Source organism: Salvelinus sp. IW2-2015, linkage group LG14, assembly GCF_002910315.2.
Source record: "Salvelinus sp. IW2-2015 linkage group LG14, ASM291031v2, whole genome shotgun sequence".
NCBI lineage: Eukaryota > Metazoa > Chordata > Actinopteri > Salmoniformes > Salmonidae > Salvelinus > Salvelinus sp. IW2-2015.
Genome location: NC_036854.1, coordinates 1,176,099 through 1,202,054, shown reverse-complemented (window position 1 = coordinate 1,202,054; position 25,956 = coordinate 1,176,099). Strand labels below are relative to the sequence as shown.

Below are 25,956 nucleotides of genomic sequence, written 5' to 3'. Positions count from 1 at the left end.
AGCAAGAAGGAGAATGGAGAGGATGGAGGAGCATGAAGAAGGAGGAGAGGCATGGAGGCGGAAGAAGAGAGAGAGGCATGGAGGAAGAAGGAGAGGAGAGGCATGAGAGAGAAGGAGAGGTAGGAGGCATGGAAAGAGAAGGAGAGGAGAGGCATGGAGGGAAGAAGAGCGAGAAGAAGGCATGGAGGAAGAGAAGAAGAGGAGAGGCATGGATGAAGAAGGAGAGGAGAGGCATGGAGAAGGAGAGAGAGAGAGGCATGGAAGAAGGAGAGGAGAGGCCATAGGAGGAAGAACGAGGAGGAGTAGGCATGGAAGAGAAAAGAGGGAGAGGCATGGGATGAAAAGAAGTGAGAGTAGAGGCATGAGGAAGAAAGAGGAGGAGAGGCATTGAGGAAGAAGGGAGAGGAGAGACATGATGAAGCAAGGAGGGAGAGGCATGGAGGCAAGAAGAGGGAGGAGAGGCATGGAGGAAAGGAGAGGAGAGACATGGATGAAGAAGGAGAGGAGAGGCATGAGGAGAGGAGGAGGAACGAGGCATGGAGGAAGAAGGAGAGGAGAGACATGGAGAAGAGGAGAGAGAGGCATGAAGAAGAAGAAGAGGCAGGAGGCATGGAGAAAGAAGGAGAGGATAGGCATGGAGGAGGAAGAAAGAGGAGGACATTGGGAGGAAGAAGATGAGGAGACGCAATGGAGGAGAAGAGGAGGAGAGGCCTGGCGAAGCAAAGCAGAGGAAGAGGCCTGGAGGACGAAGGAAGAGGGCATGGGCATGGAGAAGAATGAGAGGAGAGTTATGGCATCAGGAAGAATGAGAGGAGAGGACATGAGGAAGAAGGACAGAGTAAGAGGCATGGAGAATAAGAAGAGAGGCATGAAGAAGGAGGAGAGGAGAAGGCATGGGAGAAGTAAGAGAGGAGAGGCATGGAGGTAAGAGAGAGGAGAGCATGGGAGAACATAAGAAGAGAGGCATGGGAATGAAGAAGGAGAGGCAGAGGCATGGAGAAGAAGGAGGGAGAGAGGCATGGAGGAATAAGAAAAAGGAGCATGGGAAGAAGAGGAGGAGAGGCATGGAAGAGAAAAGGAGGAGAGCATGGATAGAAGAGAGGGAGGCACTTGAGGAAGAGAGAGAAGAGGCATGGAGAAGAAGAGGAGGAGAGGCGATGGAGGAAGGAAGGATGAGGATGAGGCATGGAAGAAGGAGAGAAGGAGGGCATGGAAAAAGAAGAGAGGAGAGACATGGGCATGAAGACAAGAGATGAGAGGCATGGAGAGGAAGAACGAGGAGGAGAGGCATGGAAGAAGAAGAAGAAGGGAGAGGCAGGGAGAAAGAAGGAGAGGATAGGCATGGAGGAGGAATAAGAGGAAGGCCATGAGGAGAGGCGATGAGGAGAGGATGGAGAAGGAGGAGGAGAGAAGAAGGAGAGAGAAAGGCATGGAGGCAGAAGGAGAGGGGAGGCACTAGAGGAAGAAGGAGAGGCAGGATGGAAGAAGGACGAAGAGCGGCATGAGGAAGGAGCATATGGAGAGGCATGGAGCGAAGAAGAAGTGGCGAGAAGGCATGGAGGACAGGAGAGGAGGAGAGGCATGGAGGAAGCAAGAGGGACGCATGGCAAGGCAGGAAGAAGGAGAGGAGAGGCCATGGAGGAAGAAGAAGAGGAGAGGCATGGAGGAAGAAGGAGAGGAGAGCATGGAGGAAGAAGGAGAGGAGAGGCATGGAGGAGAAGAGAAGGAAGAGCATGGAGGAAGAAGAGCGAGAGGCAAGGAGGAAGAAGGAGAGGAGAGGCATGGAGGAAGAAGAAGAGAGAGGCATGGAGGAAGAAGGAGAGGAGAGGCATGAGAGAAGAAGGAGAGGAGAGGCATGGAAGAAGAGGAGAGGAGAGGCATGAGGAAAGAAGAAAAATTGTGGACGGACAATTAGGATGAAATGGAAATTAATAACCGACAGATGAAGAGAAGCAAACACAGAGAGAGACGAGAAAGAGAGACCTTCTTTTCTTAGATTTGCTGAGGAATCAGCTTGTCACCGTGCCAACTGTTCACAGTTTGCATATTTGGTAAATCTGTTGAGAGTCATTCTCCACGTGATCCATTTGTCTAATAACTTCCTGTGCGTCGGTGTGTATTTTTAAACTCTTTCCATGTATGTGAATGGCATGCTCTTAGTGTGTTCCTGGCATGTTATTTAGTTCCTAGTGTGTGTGTGTGTGTGTGTGTGTGTGTGTGTGTGTGTGTGTGTGTGTGTGTTGTGTGTGTGTGTGTGTGTGTTTGTGTGTGTGTGTGTGTGTGTGTGTGTGTGTGTGTGATTTGGTGTGGTGCGTGCGTTGTGCCTGGTGTGCGTGTTCCTGGTGTGTATATGTGCATACGTGTATTTTTCTGATGTGTGTGTGTGTGTACTTGCAGTGTGCCCACGTGTCTATGTGTGCGAGTGTGTGTGATCAGCTGACCTGCAGCAGCTCGAAGGCAGCCAGTAGGTCACCGGCGGTAGAGTTACCACGGTAGATCTGGTAGTACTCTAGCTGTGGGGGGAACCTCGGGGGGCCGTAGTGCTCGTCACACATCTTCGTGATGGGCTTAGCAAACGTCCGACCAATGAACTCTGCCTTGCCCTGGACGCCACAGAGACAACCGTAGAAAGAAAACCAAAGTTAGAAACCAGTTTATGGGGTGTACTTCTTGTCATGGCCACTGGGGGCCAGTGTAATACAGACATAATACTGAAATGGTGTATAAAGTGGGGACTATTCAGAGAACCTGCTAGCTACCATAAGGCTAACAGAATTTGAAAGGTCCTACCAGGGGTCATATCCCTATTGGTTCCATCAGTTTATGAGAAGCATGCATGACTGGTAGAGTAAACACTTCAACCAAACAACTGCAACCAATCAACTACTGTTTCAGCTATCAAACACAACCATGTCTACAACCACTACTGGAGGAATACAAGAGGAACATGCTTATGGCTACGTCATGGACAGATGGCAAACCTAGTTTGGGAATGCCCTGTAAAATAGCCTGTCCTGCCTCTTGCATGACTTGGCTAACTAGCTACGTTGCTACGCAAACAGAAGCCCAAAGCAGGAGAGGCCCGTCTTCTAGCTTTCACACTCTACTTAGCCCCAACAGCATAATCCACAACATGAGCAGGAACAGGAGGAACATGGTAAATTAAGACAGTAAGAGATACACAGTAAGGACATATGGACAAACACAAAGTGTTTGGATCACAGACAGGGACGGACTGGGACCAGAAATCAGCCCTGGCATTTCTATCACACCGGCCCATGTTTTCCTTGATGCCCCCATTATCAGCCAAATAATAATAATTTTGTGAAAAGAAACCTGAGATAGACATGGACCAGCCCATCTGGCATTTGCCAAAAATGGCCAGTCCAGTCTCACAGTACTTTGTATCCTAGTATCCTTTGAATCCCACAAAACAATAGTTTCACTATGGATCTCTCTCTCTCACTCTCACTCTCACTCTCACTCTCACTCTCACTCTCATACTCTCACCCTCACCCTCACTCTCACTCTTACTCTCACTCTCACTCTCTCTCCGTCAGGTCGTACCACAGTGTCCTGGTCGTAGACCTCTACCACAATGATAGGCGGGTCGTCTCGTAGCTCGCCGGCCTCCCCGAACAGCTCGACATCATCAAACACCAGCAGCTGATCCCACGTAGGACACAGAGTCTCACTCAGGACCTAAAACACACGGACACACATTAACAGACACGCACGTACGCAGGCACACACACACACATTAACAAACACACACACACACACACATGGCTTACTAGGCCCAGGTAGAGCAGAGACTGACTCAGAACACACATACGCATATGCACAAAAACACACACACTGACACACACACAAACACACACTCATACACACACACACACATGCACACACACACATACACCCTCTATCTTACCTCAGTGACCTGGCTATGTGTGGAGAAGAATACCCTGGCAAAGGGGTCTGACAAGCCACTGCTGTCTGCAGCAAACAGACTCCTGGCCTGGTACATGTGAGCCCTCAGCTGGAACACCTGCTTCACTGCAGAGCAGAGAGAGGATACAGTGATGAGACAACACTCAGATACACAGCAGCAGGCAGACAGAAGGATACAGTGATGAGACAACACTCAGATACACAGGAGAGCAGAGAGAGGATACAGTGATGAGACAACACTCAGATACACAGGAGAGCAGAGAGAGGATACAGTGATGAGACAACACTCAGATACACAGGAGAGCAGAGAGAGGATACAGTGATGAGACAACACTCAGATACACAGGAGAGCAGAGAGAGGATACAGTGATGAGACAACCCTCAGATACACAGGAGAGCAGAGAGAGGATACAGTGATGAGACAACACTCAGATACACAGGAGAGCAGAGAGAGGACACGAGATTAGACAACACTCAGATACACAGGAGAGCAGAGAGAGGACACAGGATTAGACAACACTCAGATACACAGGAGAGCGAGAGAGGGACACAGAGATTAGACAACACTCAGATACACAGGAGAGCAGAGAGAGGACACAGAGATTAGACAACACTCAGATACACAGGAGAGCAGAGAGAGGACACGAGATTAGACAACACTCAGATACACAGAGAGCAGAGAGAGGACACAGAGATTAGACAACACTCAGATACACAGCAGAGCAGAGAGAGGACACAGGAATTAGACAACACTCAGATACACAGGAGAGCAGAGAGAGACACAGAGATGAGACAACACTCAGATACACAGGAGAGCAGAGAGAGGATACAGTGATGAGACAACACTCAGATACAAGGAGAGCAGAGAGGACACAGAGATTAGACAACACTCAGATACACAGGAGAGCAGAGGAGGACACAGAGATTAGACAACACTCAGATACACAGCAGAGCAGAGAGAGGACACGGAGATTAGACAACACTCAGATACACAGGAGAGCAGAGAGAGGACACAGAGATTAGACAACACTCAGATACACAGCAGAGCAGAGAGAGGACACAGAGATTAGACAACACTCAGATACACAGGAGAGCAGAGAGAGGACACATAGATTAGACAACACTCAGATACACAGGAGAGCAGAGAGAAGGACACAGAGATTAGACAACACTCAGATACACAGCAGAGCAGAGAGAGGACACAAGAGATTAGACAACACTCAGATACACAGCAGAGCAGAGAGAGGACACAGAGATTAAACAACACTCAGATACACAGCAGAGCAGAGAGAGGACACAGAGATTAGACAACACGCAGATACACACGATGAGCAGAGAGAGGACACAGAGATTAGACAACACTCAGAACACAGCAGAGCAGAGAGAGGACACAGAGATTAGACAACACTCAGATACACAGCAGAGCAGAGAGAGGACACAGAGATTAGACAACACTCAGATACACAGGAGAGCAGAGGAGGACACAGAGATTAAACAACACTTAGATACACAGGAGAGCAGAGAGGGACACAGAGATGCACAGGTGTGAGCCTGACACTTGAGTACGTACTTCAATAAATGGGACTAGGTAATGGAGTGTGTAAATACAAAACGTAGCTAGCTTATAAAGCAGCTGCTCACTCACCATAGCAACAGTATATAGAGGTTACAGACTGTAGACAGACTTACTGTTGTAAACCAGACTGACAGGGGGTACAGACTGCAGACAGACTTACTGTTATAGACCAGATTTACTGTTGTAAACCAGACTGATGGGGGGTACAGACTGTAGACAGACTTACTGTTGTAAACCAGACTGACAGGGGGTACAGACTGCAGACAGACTTACTGTTATAGACCAGATTTACTGTTGTAAACCAGACCTGATGGGGGATACAGACTGTAGACAGACTTACTGTTGTAAACCAGATTGATGGGGGGTACAGACTGTATACAGACTTGCTGTTGTAAACCAGACTGATGGGGGGTACAGACTGTAGACAGACTTACTGTGTGTAAACTAGACTGATGGGGGGTACAGACTGTAGACAGACTTACTGTTGTAAACCAGACTGATGGGGGGTACAGACTGTAGACAGACGTACTGTTATAGACCAGACTTACTGTTGTAAACCAGACTAGACGGGGGGTACAGACTGTAGACGACTTACTGTTTAGACCAGACTTACTGTTGTAAACCAGACTGACAGGGTGTACAGACTGTAGACAGACTTACTGTTGTAACCCGACTTACTGTTATAGACCAGACTGATGGGGGTACAGACTGTAGACAGACTTACTGTTATAGACCAGACTTACTGTTGTAAACCAGACTGACAGGGTGTACAGACTGTAGACAGACTTACTGTTGTAAACCAGACTTACTGTTATAGACCAGACTGATGGGGGTACAGACTGTAGCAGACGTACTGTTATAGACCAGACTTACTGTTATAGACCAGACTTACTGTTGTAAACCAGACTGACAGGGTGTACAGACTGGTAGACGACTTACTGTTGTAAACTAAACTTACTGTTATATACCAGACTGATGGGGGGTACAGACTGTAGACAGACTTACTGTTATAGACAGACTTACTGTTATAGACCGAACTTACTGTTGTAAACCAGACTGATGGGGGGTACAGACTGTAGACAGACTTACTGTTGTAAACCAGACTGACAGCGTGTACAGACTGTAGACACTTACTTGTTTAATAAGTGATTCCTAAGACGTTAGCTGTTTGTTAAACGCAGACTGTGGGGGGTACATGACTGCATAACGCAGTGGGCTTGTCCTGGGAGCCTTGTTCTCTTCAAAGCCGTTGGGCAGGCCAGACAGGAAGTCCTTCCTCTGTTTGTTGAGGCCCAGCCACAGGTACATCTCCATCTTAGCCTGCACTGTCCAACCCGCTGGACCAAACCCCTTCTTACCAGGCAGCTGGGGACACAAACGTTACAGTAACGTCATATATGTATATAACTTTCATCAGCCTTAGAAAGATTTTAATCTTAGCTTGGGATCTAAAGACACAAGGCCACAGACCTACAACAGCAACACTAAGGTAAATGGACATTCAACAGTTTGTTTGGGTTATAAAACAAAACAATGAGGGTAGGGAGAAGTGGAGGGCAGAGAGAGTCGAGAAGGTTCAAGTCACGTACCCTGAGGAAGACAGCTTTGACCTTGCCACAGTCCTTGCCTGTCTCCTCGTCTACGATGGAGTAGAGGATGTCTTTGGAGGGGATGCGGGCGTAGGCGATACGCTTGTTGTTACTCATCATCCATACAAACACGTCTGGGATACTGTGCTGGGGCTGGAGGGCACAGAGGATATAGGTTCAACGTTTTATTGACACCCACACAGCAGTCAATACAGGCTGAAATGCATCTGCATAACATAAATGATATTGATAAACACAAGAATGCACACCCTTGTATCGGTGAATTACATTTTATGAGTGTACAGTTTATTGTTGCACAGTGGTATGACTATGCTAGTGTTTTATAATGGAGAGCTAAGATCCATTGTTGGGAGGTTGCCTGTGCTCTCTCTATAAGGCCTAATTGCTCTGTCAATGCAGCTAGAATGTGTTATAAACAAAGTTGAGTTTAACAGAATCTGTACTGTACCTCGTCGGCAAGGAAACGGAGCCTGTGCAGGAAGTTCTGAACCATCTTCAATTTGTCTCTAACCGTGTTTCTCTTCACCTGGGAGCGAATCAGCTTGGCCTGCTGCCCCATGCTCTCCTACAGAGAAGGACATGACATTATAAACATTCCCATGCTCTCCTACAGAGAAGGATATGACATTATAAACATTCCCACGCTCTGCTACACAAGGATAGATTCATAACCATAACAACTCTCTCCATCACTCTCTCAGAGCAGCCCTGTACCATTTCTCTCATGCAGGACTTGAGTCTCTCTTTGTCCAGTTTAGTTCTGCCTGCCTGGTTCTGGTCTTTGTTGGCCAAAGTGACGAAACGACTGAAAGTAAAAACACAGAGACACTTACAGAAGATGTTTAGTTGTCAACACTGTGTCTCTGGCTATGGCAGTCCAGTCACTGTATCTACAGAAGTGATTATGGCTGTGGTATCAGTAATGTTAGCTCACTTGCAGCCAGTGCTGAGTTCCTCCAGCACCCCTCGGAGTCTGCGCTCTGGATAGGCCTTCTCTGTCTTAATGACCTCCTGCACGTCATTCAGACCCTCCTCCTGTCAGACACAACCCACAAACACAAACAAGTGTATCAGATCCAGAAATGCCTTGAGTTTATTGGGGTTAATCTAATTATTATCCTGCTGGTGCACATTTAACATGAATAGTTACTGACCATTTTGTCAGCGATCTTGTCCATGATGTTGGAGTTGTAGAGTCGTCTCCTCTGGTCCTGCCACCAGCTCTTGATGTAGATACATGGCTTCTTCTCAAAGTAGGGCAGGTGGAAGTAGTTCCTGAGGTTGGCACAAAAAAAAGGTGTATAATCGATATGATGAGTGTTGACATTATCAGAGTCCCTCAGAGAATAAGACCCATGGTAACAGATTTCTTTCATATTTACATTTTTTCAATATGCAATATGCTTTGTACCATGCTATTCTTTTATCTCCATTATTTTATGTTAGAGCACTTTGTGACACATAGCTGTATAGGCTACATTGTGATCTATGAATATGGAAGAGCTAGACCAAGTGGTTCCCAGACTTGTTTTGTTGTTACATGCCATAAGCAAAACAATATTTCTAGCCAGAACCCCTGCTTTAGACGTGACCCAGGAGGAACTGACAAACTTGACCCACCACCCCTGATCCTGACCCTTGAACCCCTGTCCTCTGACCTGTCTGTGATGACAGGTTTCATGGGAGGGGTGGAGGACACAGACACCAGGTCCCCATCATCATCCGCCTCGTCCTCACTGGAGTTCTGCTGGATCAGCTCTGACTCCTCCTCATCACTCTCTCCTCCTCCCTCTTTCTTCTTCTTCTTCTTAGCTGCGGTGGGCTTGCTCACTCCGTCTATCTGGTTCCCGTAGTTACCTGGGAGAAGGAAATGTGAAAAGTAGCGAGAATAGTAGAATTGTATCGTTGTGTTTTTGTTTGCATTATTTACATGCCAAACACACAAATCATTGAGTACCTTTTTTGTCCAATACTAATGATAACTGAGTCTGTTAAGTTATTACTGTATACCCCCCAAGTGTACTACTTACCTATTGTGACCTCGAAGCTGATTGGCTTATCGCCGATCTTCCTGTCAATCATGGTGGCCTCCAGGAAGGAACCAAATAGGAAGAATTCCTCTATTTTCCCTGTGGCACTCTGAACGACAGAATAAAGAAGACAAGATTAACAACAGAATACAGATAAGCGGTAGAACCAAACCTGCTTTAATTACAATTTCTCAAACACACAGAATGCAGAATAAACAAATACAGTCCCATTCACCGACATACAGGTTTTTCTTTTTAATCATAAACAATTATCCTAAACAAAAAATATAAACGCAACATGTAAACTGTTGTTTCCATGTTTCAAAAGCCAAAATAAAAGATCCCAGAAATGTTCCATACGCACAAAAAGCTTATTAGTTTATATAGCATTTCTCCTTTGCCAAGTTAATCTATCCACCGGACAGGTGGGGCAAATCAAGTAGCTGATTAAACAGAATTATTATTACACAGGTGCACCTTGTGCTGGGGGCAATAAAAGGCAACAAAACACAACACAATGCCACAGATGTCCCAAGTTTTGAGGGAGCGTGCAATTGGCATGCTGACTGCAGGAATGTCCACCAGAGCTGTTGCCAGATAATTAAATGTTCATTTCTACCAATGTTTTTTTAGAGAATTTGGCAGTATGTCCAACCGGCCTCACAACTGCAGACCACGTGTAACCACACCAGCCCAGGACCACCACATCTGGCTACTTCACCTGCAGGATCGTCTGAGACCAGCCACTCGGACAGCTGATGAAACTGTGGGTTTGCACAACCGAAGAATTTCTACACAAACTGTCAGAAACCAGCTTAGGGAAGCTCATTTGAGTGCTCGTTGTCCTCACCAGGGTCTTAACCTGACTGCAGTTCGGCGTCGTAACCGACTTCAGTGGGCAAATGTTCAAATTCGAAGGCCACTGGCACGCTGGAGAAGTGGCTCTTCACGGTTGAATCCTGGTTTCAACTGTACCGGGCAGATGGCAGACAGCATGTATTGCGCTGTGTGGGCGAGCGTTTTGCTGAAATCTACGTTGTGAACAGAGTGCCCCGTGGTGGTGGTGGGGTTATGGTATGGGCAGGCATAAGCTACAGACAACAAAAACAATTACATTTTATCAACGGCAATTTGAATGCCGTGACGAGATCCTGAGGCCTGTTGTTATGCAATTCATCCACCGCCATCACCTCATGTTTCAGCATTATAATGTCACAAGGATCTGTACACAACTCGTGGAAGCTGAAAATGTCCCAGTTCTTCCATGGCCTGCATACTCACCAAACATGTCACCCATTGAGCATGTTTGGGAATGCTCTGGATCGACGTGTACAACAGTATGTTCCAGTTCCCACCAATATCCAGCAACTGTTCACTACCATAGGACAGGAGCAGGGACAACATCACACAGGCCATAATCACCAGCCTGATCAACTCAATGTGAAGGAGATGTGTCATGCTGCATGAGGTAAATTGTGGTCACACCAGATACTGACTGGTTTTCTGATCCACACCTTTACGGTATCTGTGACCAACAGATGCATATCTGTATTCCCAGTCATGTAAAATCCATAAATTAGGGCCTAATTTATTTCCTTCAATTGACTGATTTCCTCATATGAACTGTAACTCAGTAAAATCTTTGAAATTCGTGCATTTATATTTTGGTTCAGTGTATCTTTTCAAGTCAGATGTTGAGCAGGTTAGGGTTGGCCTCTTCAAAAACTCTCTCTCTCTGTCTCTATCTCTGCCTCGCTCTCTCTCTCTGTCCCTATCTCTCTCTCCGTCTCTCTCTCTCTCTCTCTCTCTCTCTCTCTCTCTCTCTCTTTCTCTGTCTCTCCTGTCTCCTGTCTCTCTATCTTCTCTCTCGTATACGCCCTGCCACATAGTCAAACTGATACAATAACTTACTGCACACAGGGGAGATATTAGGGAGGCATTAGCTAACAAAGAGACAGCAGTGGGAATAGTTGGCTTACTTAGCCAGGGTAACAAAGCTGATGCTGTTGATTTCCCCTAACAGCCAGTTAATATCTTTAAGGTATTTTATAATGTCAATATAACAGATTATAACTGTGAGGATTGACGCTGGAGCGAGATAGCAGGTACAGGGAGAAACGATTTAAGTAACAATGGAACATGAAACAGAACAGAACAGCGGTCATTACAGGGGATAAATAAGACATCAATGGCTGAACACAGGGAACACTGAGGGCAGACAGATATAGAGGGGGTTAATCAACAAATTATGGAGTCAGGTGAGTCCAATATTGTGCAGGCTGCGCGTAATGATGGTGACAGGTGTGCGGTAATGAAGGGGCAGCCTGGCGCCCTGAGCACAGAGGGAACGGGACAGGCGTGACAATAACGGCATTATTTAGAGCGAAGAATGGAAATAATCAAATCAACAATCAAATCAAATATTTATTATTCTATATTGTTATTTAAGTCCACATTATCACATTGTGTAGTCAGATGTGTAATGCGGAGGGGTAGGCTGGTAATGATTGCTTGGTGCTGTCTGAGTTGTTCCGGACATATTGTTCTATGTATATTTACCAACAAGTATCTTAACCTAATCAATTGTTTCCATCAAGCGGACTTGTGGTGGTTGGACCTTGTGTTCTTGGAACATCACCACTTTAGTTGAATAGGAATGATAGATTATATGTTATCAGTAGAAGATATAGGTGATGAGGTGGTGTATCATGGTAACGGCTGGCATGATCATGTATATGGTTATAATAGTACGGTTTTTTATTGTTGTTTTGTTTACTATAGAGTGATGAGTTAATTGGTATGGGTAATTTAGAATCATAAGTGGTATATTTGTTTTTATTATGTGGCTTAGTTGGTTTACATGTTATGTGTTTACATGTTAAAGTAGTTGGCTATTGTATGTCATGTAGATGGGATTATAGTGAGTTACTATTGTAGTATGTGTACTATGTATTGAGGAGTGTGGTTAGATGTAAGGGTGTTATGTTGGTATTTATTTAGTGAAGTGTTTTATAGTTTGGATTGGGTAAATATGTGGCTTAGTGTGTTGTTGGTTTACATTTTTATCGTAGTTTAATTTCCGATGTCAAGTTTCCAGAGTTTCTGGTGGAAATGTGTGTGGTCTTGTGTTAGTTGAGTCATGTTATTGGTTGGTGTTTTGTGTGGGGTTGTGTGTGGTTGGTTTGGTTGGTCAGCGGCCGCTAAATGTTAGTGGTGCTGTTTTTAAGAGGTTTCTGTTGCTCTTTGAGATATAGAACTCTGTTTTTCAGCCTTCGTCGTCCCTGCCTTTGCTTGATGCAGGCGCTGTAGCTTGACTGCTGCCTCTGATGATTATGCGGTGTGTTGGACGAGGCAGTGGCTTGTGGGTGGTTGTTGTCCTTGATGATCTTTATGCCTTCCTGTGACATCGGGTGGTGTAGGTGTCCTGGAGGGCAGGTAGTTTGCCCCTGGTGATGCGTTCTGCAGACCTCACTACCCTCTGGAGAGCCTTACGGTTGTGGGCGGAGCAGTTGCCGTACCAGGCGGTGATACAGCCCGACAGGATGCTCTTGATTGTGCATCTGTAGAAGTTTGTGAGTGCTTTTGGTGACAAGCCGAATTTCTTCAGCCTCCTGAGGTTGAAGAGGCGCTGCTGCGCCTTCTTCACAACGCTGTCTGTGTGGGTGACCAATTCAGTTTGTCCGTGATGTGTACACCGAGGAACTTAAAACTTTCCACCTTCTCCACTACTGCCCGTCGATGTGGATAGGGGGGTGCTCCTCTGCTGTTTCCTGAAGTCCACAATCATCTCCTTTTGTTTTGTTGACGTTGAGTGTGAGGTTATTTTCCTGACACCACACTCCGAGGGCCCTCACCTCCTCCCTGTAGGCCGTCTCGTCGTTGTTGGTAATCAAGCCTACCACTGTAGTGTCATCCGCAAACTTGATGATTGAGTTGGAGGCGTGCATGGCCACGCAGTCGTGGGTGAACAGGGAGTACAGGAGAGGGCTCAGAACGCACCTTGTGGGGCCCCAGTGTTGAGGATCAGCGGGGTGGAGATGTTGTTACCTACCCTCACCACCTGGGGGCGGCCGTCAGGAAGTCCAGGACCCAGTTGCACAGGGCGGGGTCGAGACCCAGGGTCTCGAGCTTGATGACGAGTTTGGAGGGTACTATGGTGTTAAATGCTGAGCTGTATCGATGAACAGCATTCTCACATGGGTATTCCTCTTGTCCAGATGGGTTAGGGCAGTGCAGTGTGGTTGCGATTGCGTCGTCGTGGACCTATTGGGTCGGTAAGCAAATTGGAGTGGGTCTAGGGTGTCCGGTAGGGTGAGATGATATGGTCCTTGACTAGTCTCTCAAAGCACTTCATGATGACGGAAGTGAGTGCTACGGGCGGTAGTCGTTTAGCTCAGTTACCTTAGCTTTCTTGGGACAGGAACAATGGTGGCCCTCTTGAAGCAGGTGGAACAGAGACTGGGATAAGGATTGATTGAATATGTCCTAAATACCGAACACACAGCCAGCTGTCTGCGCATGCTCTGAGGACGCGCTGGGAATGCCGTCTGGGCCTGCAGCCTTGCGAGGGTTAACACGTTTAAATGTTTTACTCACCTCGGCTGCAGTGAAGAGAGCCCGCAGGTTTTGGTAGGGGGCCGTGTCAGTGGCACTGTATTGTCTTCAAAGCGGGCAAAAAAGTTGTTTAGCCTGTCTGGGAGCAAGACATCCTGGTCCGCGACGGGCTGGTTTTCTTTTTGTAATCCGTGATTGACTGTAGACCCTGCCACATACCTCTTGTGTCTGAGCTGTTGAATTGCGACTCGATTTTGTCTCTGTACTGGGACTTAGCCTGTTTGATTGCCTTGCGGAGAGAATAGCTACACTGTTTGTATTCGGTCATGCTTCCGGTCACTTGCCCTGGTTAAAAGCAGTGGTTCGCGCTTTCAGTTTCACGCGAATGCTGCCGTCAATCCACGGTTTCTGGTTTGGGATGTTTTTATCGTTGCTGTGGGTACGACATCGTCAATGCACTTCCTAATGAACTCGCTCACCAATCAGCATATTCGTCAATATTGTTGTTGGACGCGATGCGGAACATATTCCAATCCGCGTGATCGAAGCAGTCTTGAAGCGTGGATTCAGATTGGTCGGACCAGCGTTGAACAGACCTGAGCGCGGGAGCTTGTGTTTGAGTTTCTGTTGTTAGGCTGGATCAACAAAATGGAGTCGTGGTCAGCTTTTCCGAAAGGGGGGCGGGGGAGGGCCTTATATGCGTCGCGGAAATTAGTATAACAATGATCTAGGGTTTTTCCAGCCCTGGTAGCACAATCGATATGCTGATAGAATTTAGGGAGTTTTGTTTTTAGATTAGCCTTGTTAAAATCCCAGCTACGATGAATGCAGCCTCAGGGTGTGTGGTTTCCAGTTTACAAAGAGTCAGATAAAGTTCGTTCAGGGCCATCGATGTGTCTGCTTGGGGGAATATATACGGCTGTGATTATGATTGAAGAGAATTCCCTTGGTAGTAATGCGGTCGACATTTGATTGTGAGGAGTTCTAGATCAGGTGAACAGAATGACTTGAGTTCCTGTGTGTTGTTATGATGATCACACCACTTCTCGTTAATCATAAGGCATACCCCCCGCCCCTCTTCTTACCGGAAAGATGTTTGTTTCTGTCGGCGCGATGCATGAAGAACCAGCTGGCTGCACCGACTCCGTTAGCGTCCCTTGAGTTAGCCATGTTTCCGTGAAGCAGAGCACGTTGCAATCCCTGATGTCTCTCTGGAATGCTACCCGTGCTCGGATTTCATCAACCTTATTGTCAAGAGACTGGACATTGGCGAGTAGTATGCTAGGGAGTGGAGCGCGATGTGCCCGTCTCCGAAGCCTGACCACGAGACCGCCTCGTTTGCCCCTTTTTCGGCGTCGCACAGGGTCGCCGGCTGGGATCAGATCCATTGTATTGGGTGGAAGGCAAAACACTGGATCCGTTTCGGGAAAGTCTAATTCCTGGTAGGAACGATGATGAGTTGACGTTAATCGTATATTCAGTAGTTCCTCCCGACTGTATGTAATGAAACCTAAGATTACCTGGGGTACCGATGTAAGAAATAACACATAAAAAAACAAAAACTGCATATTTTCCAAGAACGCGAAGCGAGGCGGCCATCTCTTTTCGGCGCCGGAAGTAAAGCAATATCTAACCTATGACTATTTATGGGGATGTCAGGAGGTCATAGGAAGGGTCAAAGGGCAAAGCTGAACACGTGTAGGGGGTAGGCCGGTTGTTTTCTTTGTTTGCTGAACCCATACTTTTTAATAAAATGTTAAACAAAACACACCGACTGTTTCCTCATATCGACTGACAGCGACTCGATGTAGTCGGAGGTACACTCCACCCACAGTGGAGTTGAGAAACCCAGCTAGCGTAGGAGTTATGTTGGATTAGGGACAATCAATAGTTTGGCAGTTTGCTTTCTTTCAATGTCCTATTGCCTCATAGGGGGTGGGAAGGACCCAATTCTTCCAATTACTGATAAACATGTTAGAACTGTTAAGCCTCCATGGATTTTTATTTATTTATTTTATTTTACCGTTATTTTACCAGGTAAGTTGACTGAGAACACGTTCTCTTTGCAGCAACGACCTGGGGAATAGTTACAGGGGAGAGGAGGGGGATGAAGAGCCAATTGTAAACTGGGGATTATTAGGTGACCGTGATGGTTAGGGGCCAGATTGGGAATTTAGCCAGGACACCAGGGTTAACACCCCTACTCTTACAATAAGTGCCATGGGATCTTTAATGACCTCAGAGAGTCAGGACACCCGTTTAACGTCCCATCCGAAAGACGGCACCCTACACAGAGCAGTGTCCCCAATCACTGCTCTGGGGCATTGGGATCTTTGTTTAGACCAGAGGAAAGAGTGCCTCCTACTGGCCCTCCAACACCACTTCCAGCAGCACCTGGTCTCCCATCCAGGGACTGACCAGGACCAACCCTGCTTAGCTTCAGAAGCAAGCCAGCAGTGGTATGCAGGGTGGTATGAGGATTGATGAGGAATTGAAGAACTATGGTTGAAAGAGATAGGGCAAAAAGGAGCTGCTAACAAGTCTGGCTGCACATCTTATTCGCTGGCTTACTGCAAATTGAGAATTTATGTGAGTAAACTCAACTAAAAGAAGAAGAAACTGTATTATGAAGCCAAGATCAATGATATAAAGAATGATGGAAGAAAACTTTGAATTAAATTATGGGCAGAAAGACTAATTCAACTCCATTTTTCATCGAATCACATGGATTATTCATCACAAAACCATTTGATGTTGCCAATTAATGCAATGATTCCTTCATTGGCAAAGTGGGCAAATTTAGGAAGGAAATGCCAACAACGAACAGTGAGCCATCATATTCATGCATAAAAAAAAACTTATAATGAAAGAAAAGCATTGTAAGTTTGAATTTTGCAAACTTAGTGTGAGAGATATGGAACAATTATTGAGATATGGAACAATTATTGTTGTCAATCAATAATGACAAATCTCCTGCCATAGACAACTTAGAAGGAAAGCTACTGAGGATGGTAGCTGACTCCATAGCCACTCCTATCTGTCATATATTTAATCTGAGCCTAGAGGAAGGTGTTTGTCCTCAGGCCTGGAGGGAAGCCAAAGTCATTCCGCTACCCAAGTGGCCTTTACTGGTTCTTTACTGGTTCTAACAACAACATTGTTTTTGACCAAATACAATGCTATTTCTCTGTAAACAAATTGACAACAGACTTACAGCATGCTTATAGAGAAGGGCACTCAACATGTACTGCACTGACACAAATGACTGATGATTGGTTGAAAGAAATTGATATTACAAAGATTGTGGGAGCTATACTGTTAGATTTCAGTGCAGCCTTTGATATTATTGACCATTACATTTGATTTGATTTGATACGCTTTTCAACCTCTGCCATATCGTGGATCCAGAGCTTCAGTTGAAGTCAGAAGTTTACCTACACTTAGGTTGGCGTCATTAAAACTCGTTTTTCAACCACTCCACAAATTTCTTGTTAACAAACTATAGTTTTGGCAAGTCGGTTAGGACATCTACATTGTGCATGACACAAGTAATTTTTCCAACAATTGTTTACAGACAGATTATTTCACATATAATTCACTGTATCACAATTCCAGTGGGTCAGAAGTTTACATACACTAAGTTGATTGTGCCTTTAACTTCTTTGGGGTAGGGGGCAGTATTTTCACGTTCGGATGAAAAGCGTGCCCAGAGTAAACGGCCTGCTACTCATAAAAGCTAAAATATGCATGTTATTATTACATTTGGATAGAAAACAATCTGAAGTTTCTAAAACTGTTTGAATGATGTCTGTGAGTATAACAGAACTCATATGGCCGGCAAAAACATGAGAAAAAATCCAACCAGGAAGTGGGAAATCTGAGGTTGGTCGATTTTCAACTCAGCTCCTATTGAAGATACAGTGGGATATTGGTCATGTTGCACTTCCTAAGGCTTCCACTAGATATCAACAGTCTTTAGAGACTTGTCTGATGCTTCTACTGTGAAGTGGGGCCGAATGAGAGGGGATTGAGTAAGGTCTACCATGAGCTGAACATGCGCTGACCATGCGCGTTCATGTGAGAGCGAGCTCTGTTCCATCGCACTTCTGAAGACAAAGGAATTCTCCGGTTGGACCATTATTGAAGAATTATGTTAAAAACATCCTAAAGATTGATTCAATACTTCGTTTGTCATGTTTTTACGGACTGTAATATAACTTTTTTTACTTTTCGTACGTACTTTCCGCTGGACTTGCCCGCGCGTCATGGGTTTGGAAAGTGTACTGAACGCTAGAACAACAAGGAGGAATTTGGAAATAAATTATGGACATTATCGAACAAAACCAACATTTATTGTGGAACTGGGATTCCTGGGAGTGCATTCTGATGAAGATCATCAAAGGTATGTCACGCCCTGACCTTAGAGATCCTTTTTATGTCTCTATTTTGGTTTGGTCAGGGCGTGAGTTGGGGTGGGCATTCTATGTTTTGTGTTCTATGTTTTTTATTTCTGTGTGTTTGGCCTGGTGTGGTTCTCAATCAGAGGCAGCTGTCTATCGTTGTCTCTTATTGAGAACCATACTTAGGTAGCCTTTTCCCAACTGTGTTTTGTGGGTAGTTGTTTTCTGTCTTTGTGTCTGTACCAGACAGGATTGTTTCGTTTCGTTTCATTCTCTTTGTTATTTTGTTTAGTGTTCTGTTTTTTAATAAATTAACATGAACACTTACCACGCTGCGCTTTGGTCCGATGATTCCTACTCTTCATCCGAAGACGAATATCGTTACAAGGTAAGTGAATGTTTATAATGTTATTTCGGACTTCTGTTGACTGCACAATATGGCGGATATATTTTTGTCTTGATTGGGCTCTGAGCGCCAACCTCAGATTATTGCATGGTTTGCTTTTTTGAAATCTGACACAGCGGTTGCATTAAGGAGAAATGCATCTAAAATTCCATGCATAACACTTGTATTTTCATCAACATTTATGAGTATTTCTGTAAATTGATGTGGCTCTCTGCAAAATCACCGGATGTTATTACTGAACGTAACGCGCCAATGTAAACTGAGATTTTTGGATATAAATATGAACTTTATCGAACAAAACATACATGTATTATGTAACATGAAGTCCTATGAGTGTCATCTGATGAAGATCATCAAAGGTTAGTGATTAATTTTATCTCTATTTATGCTTTTTGTGACTCCTCTCTTTGGCTGGAAAAATGTCTGTGTTTTTCTGTAGCTATGTACTGACCTAACATAATCGTTTGGTGTGCTTTCGTCGTAAAGCCTTTTTGAATTCTGACACGTTGGCTGGATTCACAACAAGTGTAGCTTTAGTTTTGTGTATTGTACGTGTGATTTCATGAAAGTTTAATTGGGATAGCGTCCCACATATCCCAGAGAGGTTAAACAGGTCAACATTCACAAAGCTGCGGGGCCAGATGGATTACCAGGACGTGTACTCAAAGCATAGGTGGATCAACTGTCAAGTGTCTTCACTGACATTTTCAACCTCTCCCTGACCGAGTCTGTAATACCTACATGTTTCAAGCAAACCACCATGGTCCCTGTGCCCAATTAAGCGAAGGTAACCTGCCTAAATGATTACCGCCCCGTAGCACTCACATCGGTAGCCATGAAGTGCTTTGAAAGGCTGGTCATGGCTCACATCAACAGCATCCTCCCGGACACCGGGGTAACCCACGCTTATTATTGAGCAGATGGACCCGCCTATGATCTGAGAGGTAGCGGTCGCGGGTGGATACCAGATCTCAGACAGAGGTAGGCTTGGACAATCTATCAATAAGTGATGAAATTATAAAGAAAAAAGAAAAATGAATCAGAGAGTTTGGATCAACCCTGCTCATTAGCAGATTTTTGGGTTGAATAATCCTTGTGAGAATCAAGGACAATGGATATTGCATACCATATTAAAATTGGCAGCATATATGGGCAAGAGCACAACTTAAGTTTACAAATATTCTAACTTTGTTTCACGCCGCATTTAAACAATCGCTAAAGCGTGTAGATTTAGGGGTTCTGTGTTGATACAATATGTAAGGTCGTGTATTTGTTACTGGCGTAAAAAGACGAAGAAACTCGTATGCTAAACATCACCACATTAGTAAACTATGTGGTGAGGCATTAAATGGTAAAGTACAACCGGCCGAAACAAGAGATAACATATCTGGGAGTTTAGAGAACAATGTGACTCAGGAAAACCCTAGGAGTTTTAATCTCACGAGACACTTCAATTTGTTTTATTTTTAAATAGATTTATTGAATTGACGAAAGGGAGGGAGAGATAACAGAGTAATTAAAGTGGCTTCCCTGTGTGAACAGAAGTTGTGTTTGTTTTGACTATGATTGTTTTTTCATTAGTTCACCTGGTAACATAACGTTGGAAAGACAGAGGTAGAGTACAGTAGAGATTTTACAGGGAAAAGGAAGAGATGTAGACTAGTGAAGGTAACAAAGGAAAGTAAGTCAATTGGAAAGTAAGGATTTTGAATTTTATTTTTTGGATTGATTAAGAACTGGCTGATGTATTTTCTACATTTGGGGCATTACAAGTGCATCTTAAAAAAACAGATGTTTAATGAGTGTGAAGCAGTGGTTAGTGTTAAAATATAGTCATATTGATTAGGAGGATTGATGTAAACTTAATGAGGGTTGACAATATGTGAATGGTAATGTATGTAATATGTTTTTTTTGATAGCACTCTAATGATTCGATATTTTAGTCATTTGAAAGGATGAGGTTTCTATACCAGGTTAAATGATGAGTAGAGGGATTGGGCCTTGAGATTGTAAAAAAGATTAGCTGCGGTTGAAAGCGAGCAGGCAGTGGAACATTTGAAGTAGAGGTCTGAGAAACATTCTTTACAGTTTCTGATTATTGTTGCTTGGTTTTATAGTTAGGTAACACCAGTGAATTTGAGCAGGAAGTTAATGTATTCTATAAAATTATAATCTATTTCCATTGCGGGGAACAGTGCTTAAAATTAAAGTTAAATGTTATATTTTTTACTATTATGCTGATAAGACAGCACACATGTTTTAAAGTTTCTACGTGTTAAACAACAGGTTTATATTTTGACTAAATTAATGCAGCAGGTTGCAATGTTCAGATTACCGGTAAGGGGTTATGGTTTGTTTATTTTAGACAGTGTCGATTCCACATAATGAAACATTGTATTAGGGCTCCCGAGTGGTGTAGTTGTCTAAAGCACTGCATCTCAGTGCAAGTGGCGCCCTGGTTCGAATCCAGGCTGAATCACATCTGTCTGTGATTGAGAGTCCCATGGGGGTGGCAGGTAACTTACATTGGTCTAGTAATGACACCAGGATAATTTGACATGGTTATAGAAAAGAGAGACCTGCGGCACAACAACTGCCAGAGTTACACCAGGAACGCACAATCCCTCCATCAGTGCTCAGACTGTCCGCAAGAGGCTGAACTGAGACAAGTATTTATGCTGAGGTTATGGTGGAGATGGTATCTAGATGCATAGGAGGGGTCATTTGACCAAACAGGGTGTGGACCTCAAAACCCTCTCTAACCAGCTGAAGAAATGGCATTCACTACGGCCCTGTCCTGCACCACTTCTATCCAGAGACCTGAGTCTGAACCAGCAACCGCTGTACAGCATCCAGTTGAAGTTATCAAATGTCTTTTCTCTCAGGAGTGAAACACAAGTCCACGTGGAGTGAGCATGGAGAGAGATTCGTTCCAAAACTTCTCTCATATTGCTGGTATACTGGTTGGCAAATGGACAAGACGTAATGAGTTGTGGTGGGGTTCAGGAGAGACATTGAAATTGGGACATTATCATGGGCCATCCACTTTGAACCTATCTGAAGAAGAAAAATTAAGAAATGCCAGAAGATTGAGGGGGTTGGTCAACTGTACCTGTAATTGATTTAGATTTGGAGGTCTACGCTGATACATTTATAGTGATTTAGGCTATGAATGCATTGAGATACTGATCTGTAATTATAGCCCTGATGAGGAACTTAATACTAGAATTATGAGATTAATATATATGTATGGTTAATCTAAATGTACATTCTGCCAGTATTGATGTATGTTAAGTTGAGGATTTTCATTATGAGTGATATAACCAATGTGAATCACTGAGCAATGTCATCCTAAATTTCGGTTGGATAATTAATTGAGGTTTGATTATCATTTGGGAACTGAATGATTTCCCTTACCTATTCCCTATTCCTGACTACATCTCTGATGATGACCCAATCCTGAGCATAAGGACTCAGATGTGGAGTCCACACTGAGTGTACAAGGTGCCCAGAGAGGGTTGTCTGTCACTGGTGTAGGAATGGTTCTGAACGGGGTGGACACTTTTATCATGGTGGCCCCTACCTTTGTGTATGATGCCAGTGTGATGACTGTCCTATTTGCTGTAATGAAGCTTGTGTGTGATTTTATTTTTTATGTTTCATTTTCTGTTCCAGATTGACCTTGTTTAGATAAGAAAGGTCTAAAACTCAGCAAAGATTGTTTACCATGGATGAGATGTCAGGCGCCAGAAATATGTACTTTGTTTGTTTACATTTATGTTTAACAATAATCACGTAATGCTTGTACCCTTAGATTTTTCCAGGAGAAGCTTAGCTTCTTGAGAGGGGAATATGATAGAAAAATTATGTATTCACCTTATTTGATGGATATTGTATGAATTGCTTACTTAACATACAGTAAGATATTTATGTTCTGCTAGTGCTGTGTTTTATGGTCTCCACTCTAGCACCCTGCAGCTAGTCTGGGTGTTGAGGACATGGGTTTTACTAGAGATAGCTTGAAGCTGACAATTGATTGATGTTGGTGACAAAAACCTAAAAGCTGGCATTCCATAGACAAGATGTTGTGTGTGTGACTCGAGATAGAGAGAGCCTGGAAGGGTTTAGAACAATGCCTCATTGTCTCATCTTACTGACATCTGGGAAACTAAGCCGGGATGGGGGTAAAACACCATCCTGTGTAGATAACTAATGTGGCTTATGGGAGATGGAACCATTGTGACTAAGCATTTTGATGTCCTATATAATATCAGTTTTTTCATTTTCAGTTAGGCTCTCAGCCTAACAGTCAGAACAAGACTGTTGGGCTGACGGTTTCATTATTGCAATAATTCATCGATATTAAATAAAGATGATTGTTTGTAGAAATGACCAAGTCTCTCTCAGTACTGAATTTCCACGACAATAGTCACTTCACCCCTACCTACATGTATAAATTACCTCAACTAACCTGTACCACCGCACACTGACTCGGTACCGGTACCTCCTGTATATAGCCTCGTTATTGTTATTCTTATTGTGTTACTTTTTATTATTCTTTTTTACTTTATTCTATTTGGTAAACATTTTAATATCTTAACTCTTCTTGAACTGCACTGTTGGTTAAGGGCTTGTAAGTAAGCATTTCACGGTAAGGTCTACACTTGTTGTATTCGGCGCATGTGACAAATAAAGTTTGATTTGATTTTTAGACCGATGCGCCACTCGGGAGCCCTGATATGTAGTGTGTAGTTTTAAAATGTACGTAGTTATGGCCTTGAGCTGTTCTTGTCTTTTAATGTTCTGTATTATGTCATATTCCATGTTTTGTGTGGACCCCAGGAAGAGTAGCTGCTGCTCTCTCAACAGCTAATGGGGATCCTAATAAAATACCAAATACCAAATGTAAGATCAATACAATGTCAAGTTTGAACATAGGAGTGTGAGGTGTGACTCAATGACAGCCAACTAATGGACACTCCTTTCTGAAAGGGTCAGCCAATGGCACTCACCTCAGACATACTTGGCAACCAATGAACAGTCACCATCCAATGAGCACTCACCTCTGAGATGTTGGAGACAGGCTCTACCTGCACCTCGGTGGAGCTCACAATCTCAGTGGAGGTGGTGTCCAGGATCTCTACGGCAACAGAGATGAGGAGGCGGGCCCTGAAGGACACACCTTCCCCCAGCCCCTCATTCAGGTCCTGGTGCTCGTCAATCAGAGTGTAGTGGCGGGTTGAGCCATACATGTTGACCCAGGCTGGGCCCATGGTGGGGAGGAACCCTGGGGGAGGAGGAGAGGAAGGGGGTGAAGGAGGAGAGGAAGGGGGATGGAGGATGACAGGTGAATTGAACGAAAGACAGGGTCCTGAGTGCTGTGGTGCAGGAGTGTCATGATGCAGCAACGGAGGAATGTTGCATGGTAACTATTTTACTTTTTCTTACTTTTTCTGTGGACTACGTAAATGATAACTTCGTTTTTTGCATGAAGACATTATGATTTGCAGTGGAATTGAAAGACTTACCTTCCTGGAAAGTATTTATTCCTTACGTGTGTTTTGAACTATTTGAGTATTTTATCAAGTTTGTATTTATGCATGCTTCTTTTGTTGTGATACTCCCACGCAGGTGACGACCTCTGAACTTACCACCTGAGCTTCCCAATGGATTATTGACTCTGATGAACAAGACCCTGCACAAATCGGAACTGTGGGCGCTGCCCGCATGGACCAATGGGGTTGGGGCAGGGTTGTCCACCTTTGTTTCCCTCAGGATATTTCGGAGCAGGGCACCAATCAAGGGCATGATTTCTCAAGTCTGTGGAAGTTGTAGCTGAGAAGATCAAGATGAACATTCCTCGAGTAGTTGGTACTTGAAGAAAATAGAGAGTATGACTGTGTTGCTGTTTTTTGATGAGTCTCTCCCTACTCATGTCAACATGGGATATGTGAGTTACCCGATGAGGGCATTTGTCCTCAGGTTACTGCAGTTTTCCAACTGCAAAGCATTTGGGCACATGTTATTTGTTTGCAAAGAGTATGATTTGCTGGGGAATATGATGTGGTAAGGAGGAGCTGCATGGTGTACTGACTGGAGCAGCAGTTCTGTCCTCTCAGGTCACCGCATCTGAGTAGGGCGTGGAGTGTATTTTGAAGGACTACATTTTTATTTTGTTGAGATGTTTGAGTGGATTAAACATTTTAGTTTATTTCCCTTTCCCCCTTTTTTTATTTCCTGCATCCAGTGGTTTATTTCCCACATTCAATGTTTCTGGTGTAGTCAGCCCTAAAACGCCAATGAAGAAGAAGAAAGTAACCTGTCTATACCTGTCTATAGTCCTGGAGCCACAACTGCTAGATCAAGCCAGCCTTGATAGAGCCTGAAGCGCAGCAGCATTGTTGTAAAGGTCCTATGTGTAGCGAGTCAGGCGCAGGACAGCAGATATGAGTAATCAAAGTACTTTACTCAAAAAATACAAATATACAAGGCAACAATGAAAGCCCACAAACACGGACCAAATTACAAAAACCAATCACTCACGAACACAACATGGGGAACAGAGGGTTAAATAATAAACAAGTAATTGGTTGAGTGAAGCCAGGTGTGATAAGACAAAGACAGAACAAATGGAAAATGAAAAGTGGATCGGCGGTGGCTAGAAATCCGGTGACGTCGACCGCCGAACGCCACCCGAACAAGGAGAGGGACCGACTTCGGCGGAAGTTGTGACAATAGTGTACCTTAAGGCGATTCACACCCAGTAGCGATTCGTCAATCAGAGACCACTTGTTTTGAGCCCTACCTGTTTAGCTAAAAAATTTAAATATATATATTATGTTATTTTGGCATTAATACATGCCACATATCAGTTTGAAAACAATGTAAAAAAAATTATAATAATTGAGTTAATAAAGCCACATACAAACTTGGTCTCTTTTTTCTTTCTTGTGTAAAGCAGCTCCAAAATGCAGGTGTTTCAGCCTAGCTCAGTGCTTTCTGTGGTGGTGGGGCAGCCAGCGGAAAATACAGAGCTATGTTCTGTAGTTGCGCCGTGATTGGCTCAGTGTTCTGTCACTCATGGGGACTGCGTCGCCGCAAAATCTACGGGGAAAACTCTGAAATTCAAGCCCCCTGGGTGCTGCCTTAGAGTTACATTAGAAGTACCCATCCAAGAAGGCTCAAGGTCATTGGCTACAGATACAATTACGTCAATCACATTATACCTACCATAGCTTTGATTGGACTGATCATGTCAACATCATACCTTCAAAATCTTAGCTACCAAGCTAGAAGTCATCATCATGAATCATGTCGACAATCTACTGGCAAATCAGTTTCGATCCTTGTCATATGAAGAGAAATAACCAAGAAATTATAGATAAAACTTAAAAGGATAAACATTCAACATTGGTCACGCTGTCAATCC

The 25,956-nt window shown here is 44.3% G+C and overlaps 1 protein-coding gene across 1 annotated transcript in view; it reads right to left on the bottom strand.

Moving 5' to 3' along the window:
- Window positions 1-25,956, bottom strand: part of LOC111973302 (otoferlin-like) — a 164,327-nt gene that overhangs the window by 27,926 nt on the left and 110,445 nt on the right. Inside the window, 13 exon segments of the mRNA XM_070446450.1 lie at window positions 2,442-2,603; window positions 3,568-3,702; window positions 3,932-4,056; window positions 6,570-6,611; window positions 6,745-6,892; window positions 7,117-7,269; window positions 7,586-7,702; window positions 7,852-7,942; window positions 8,072-8,172; window positions 8,292-8,412; window positions 8,796-8,994; window positions 9,168-9,276; window positions 23,591-23,814. Coding sequence (XP_070302551.1) covers window positions 2,442-2,603; window positions 3,568-3,702; window positions 3,932-4,056; window positions 6,570-6,611; window positions 6,745-6,892; window positions 7,117-7,269; window positions 7,586-7,702; window positions 7,852-7,942; window positions 8,072-8,172; window positions 8,292-8,412; window positions 8,796-8,994; window positions 9,168-9,276; window positions 23,591-23,814 — 1,727 coding nt within the window.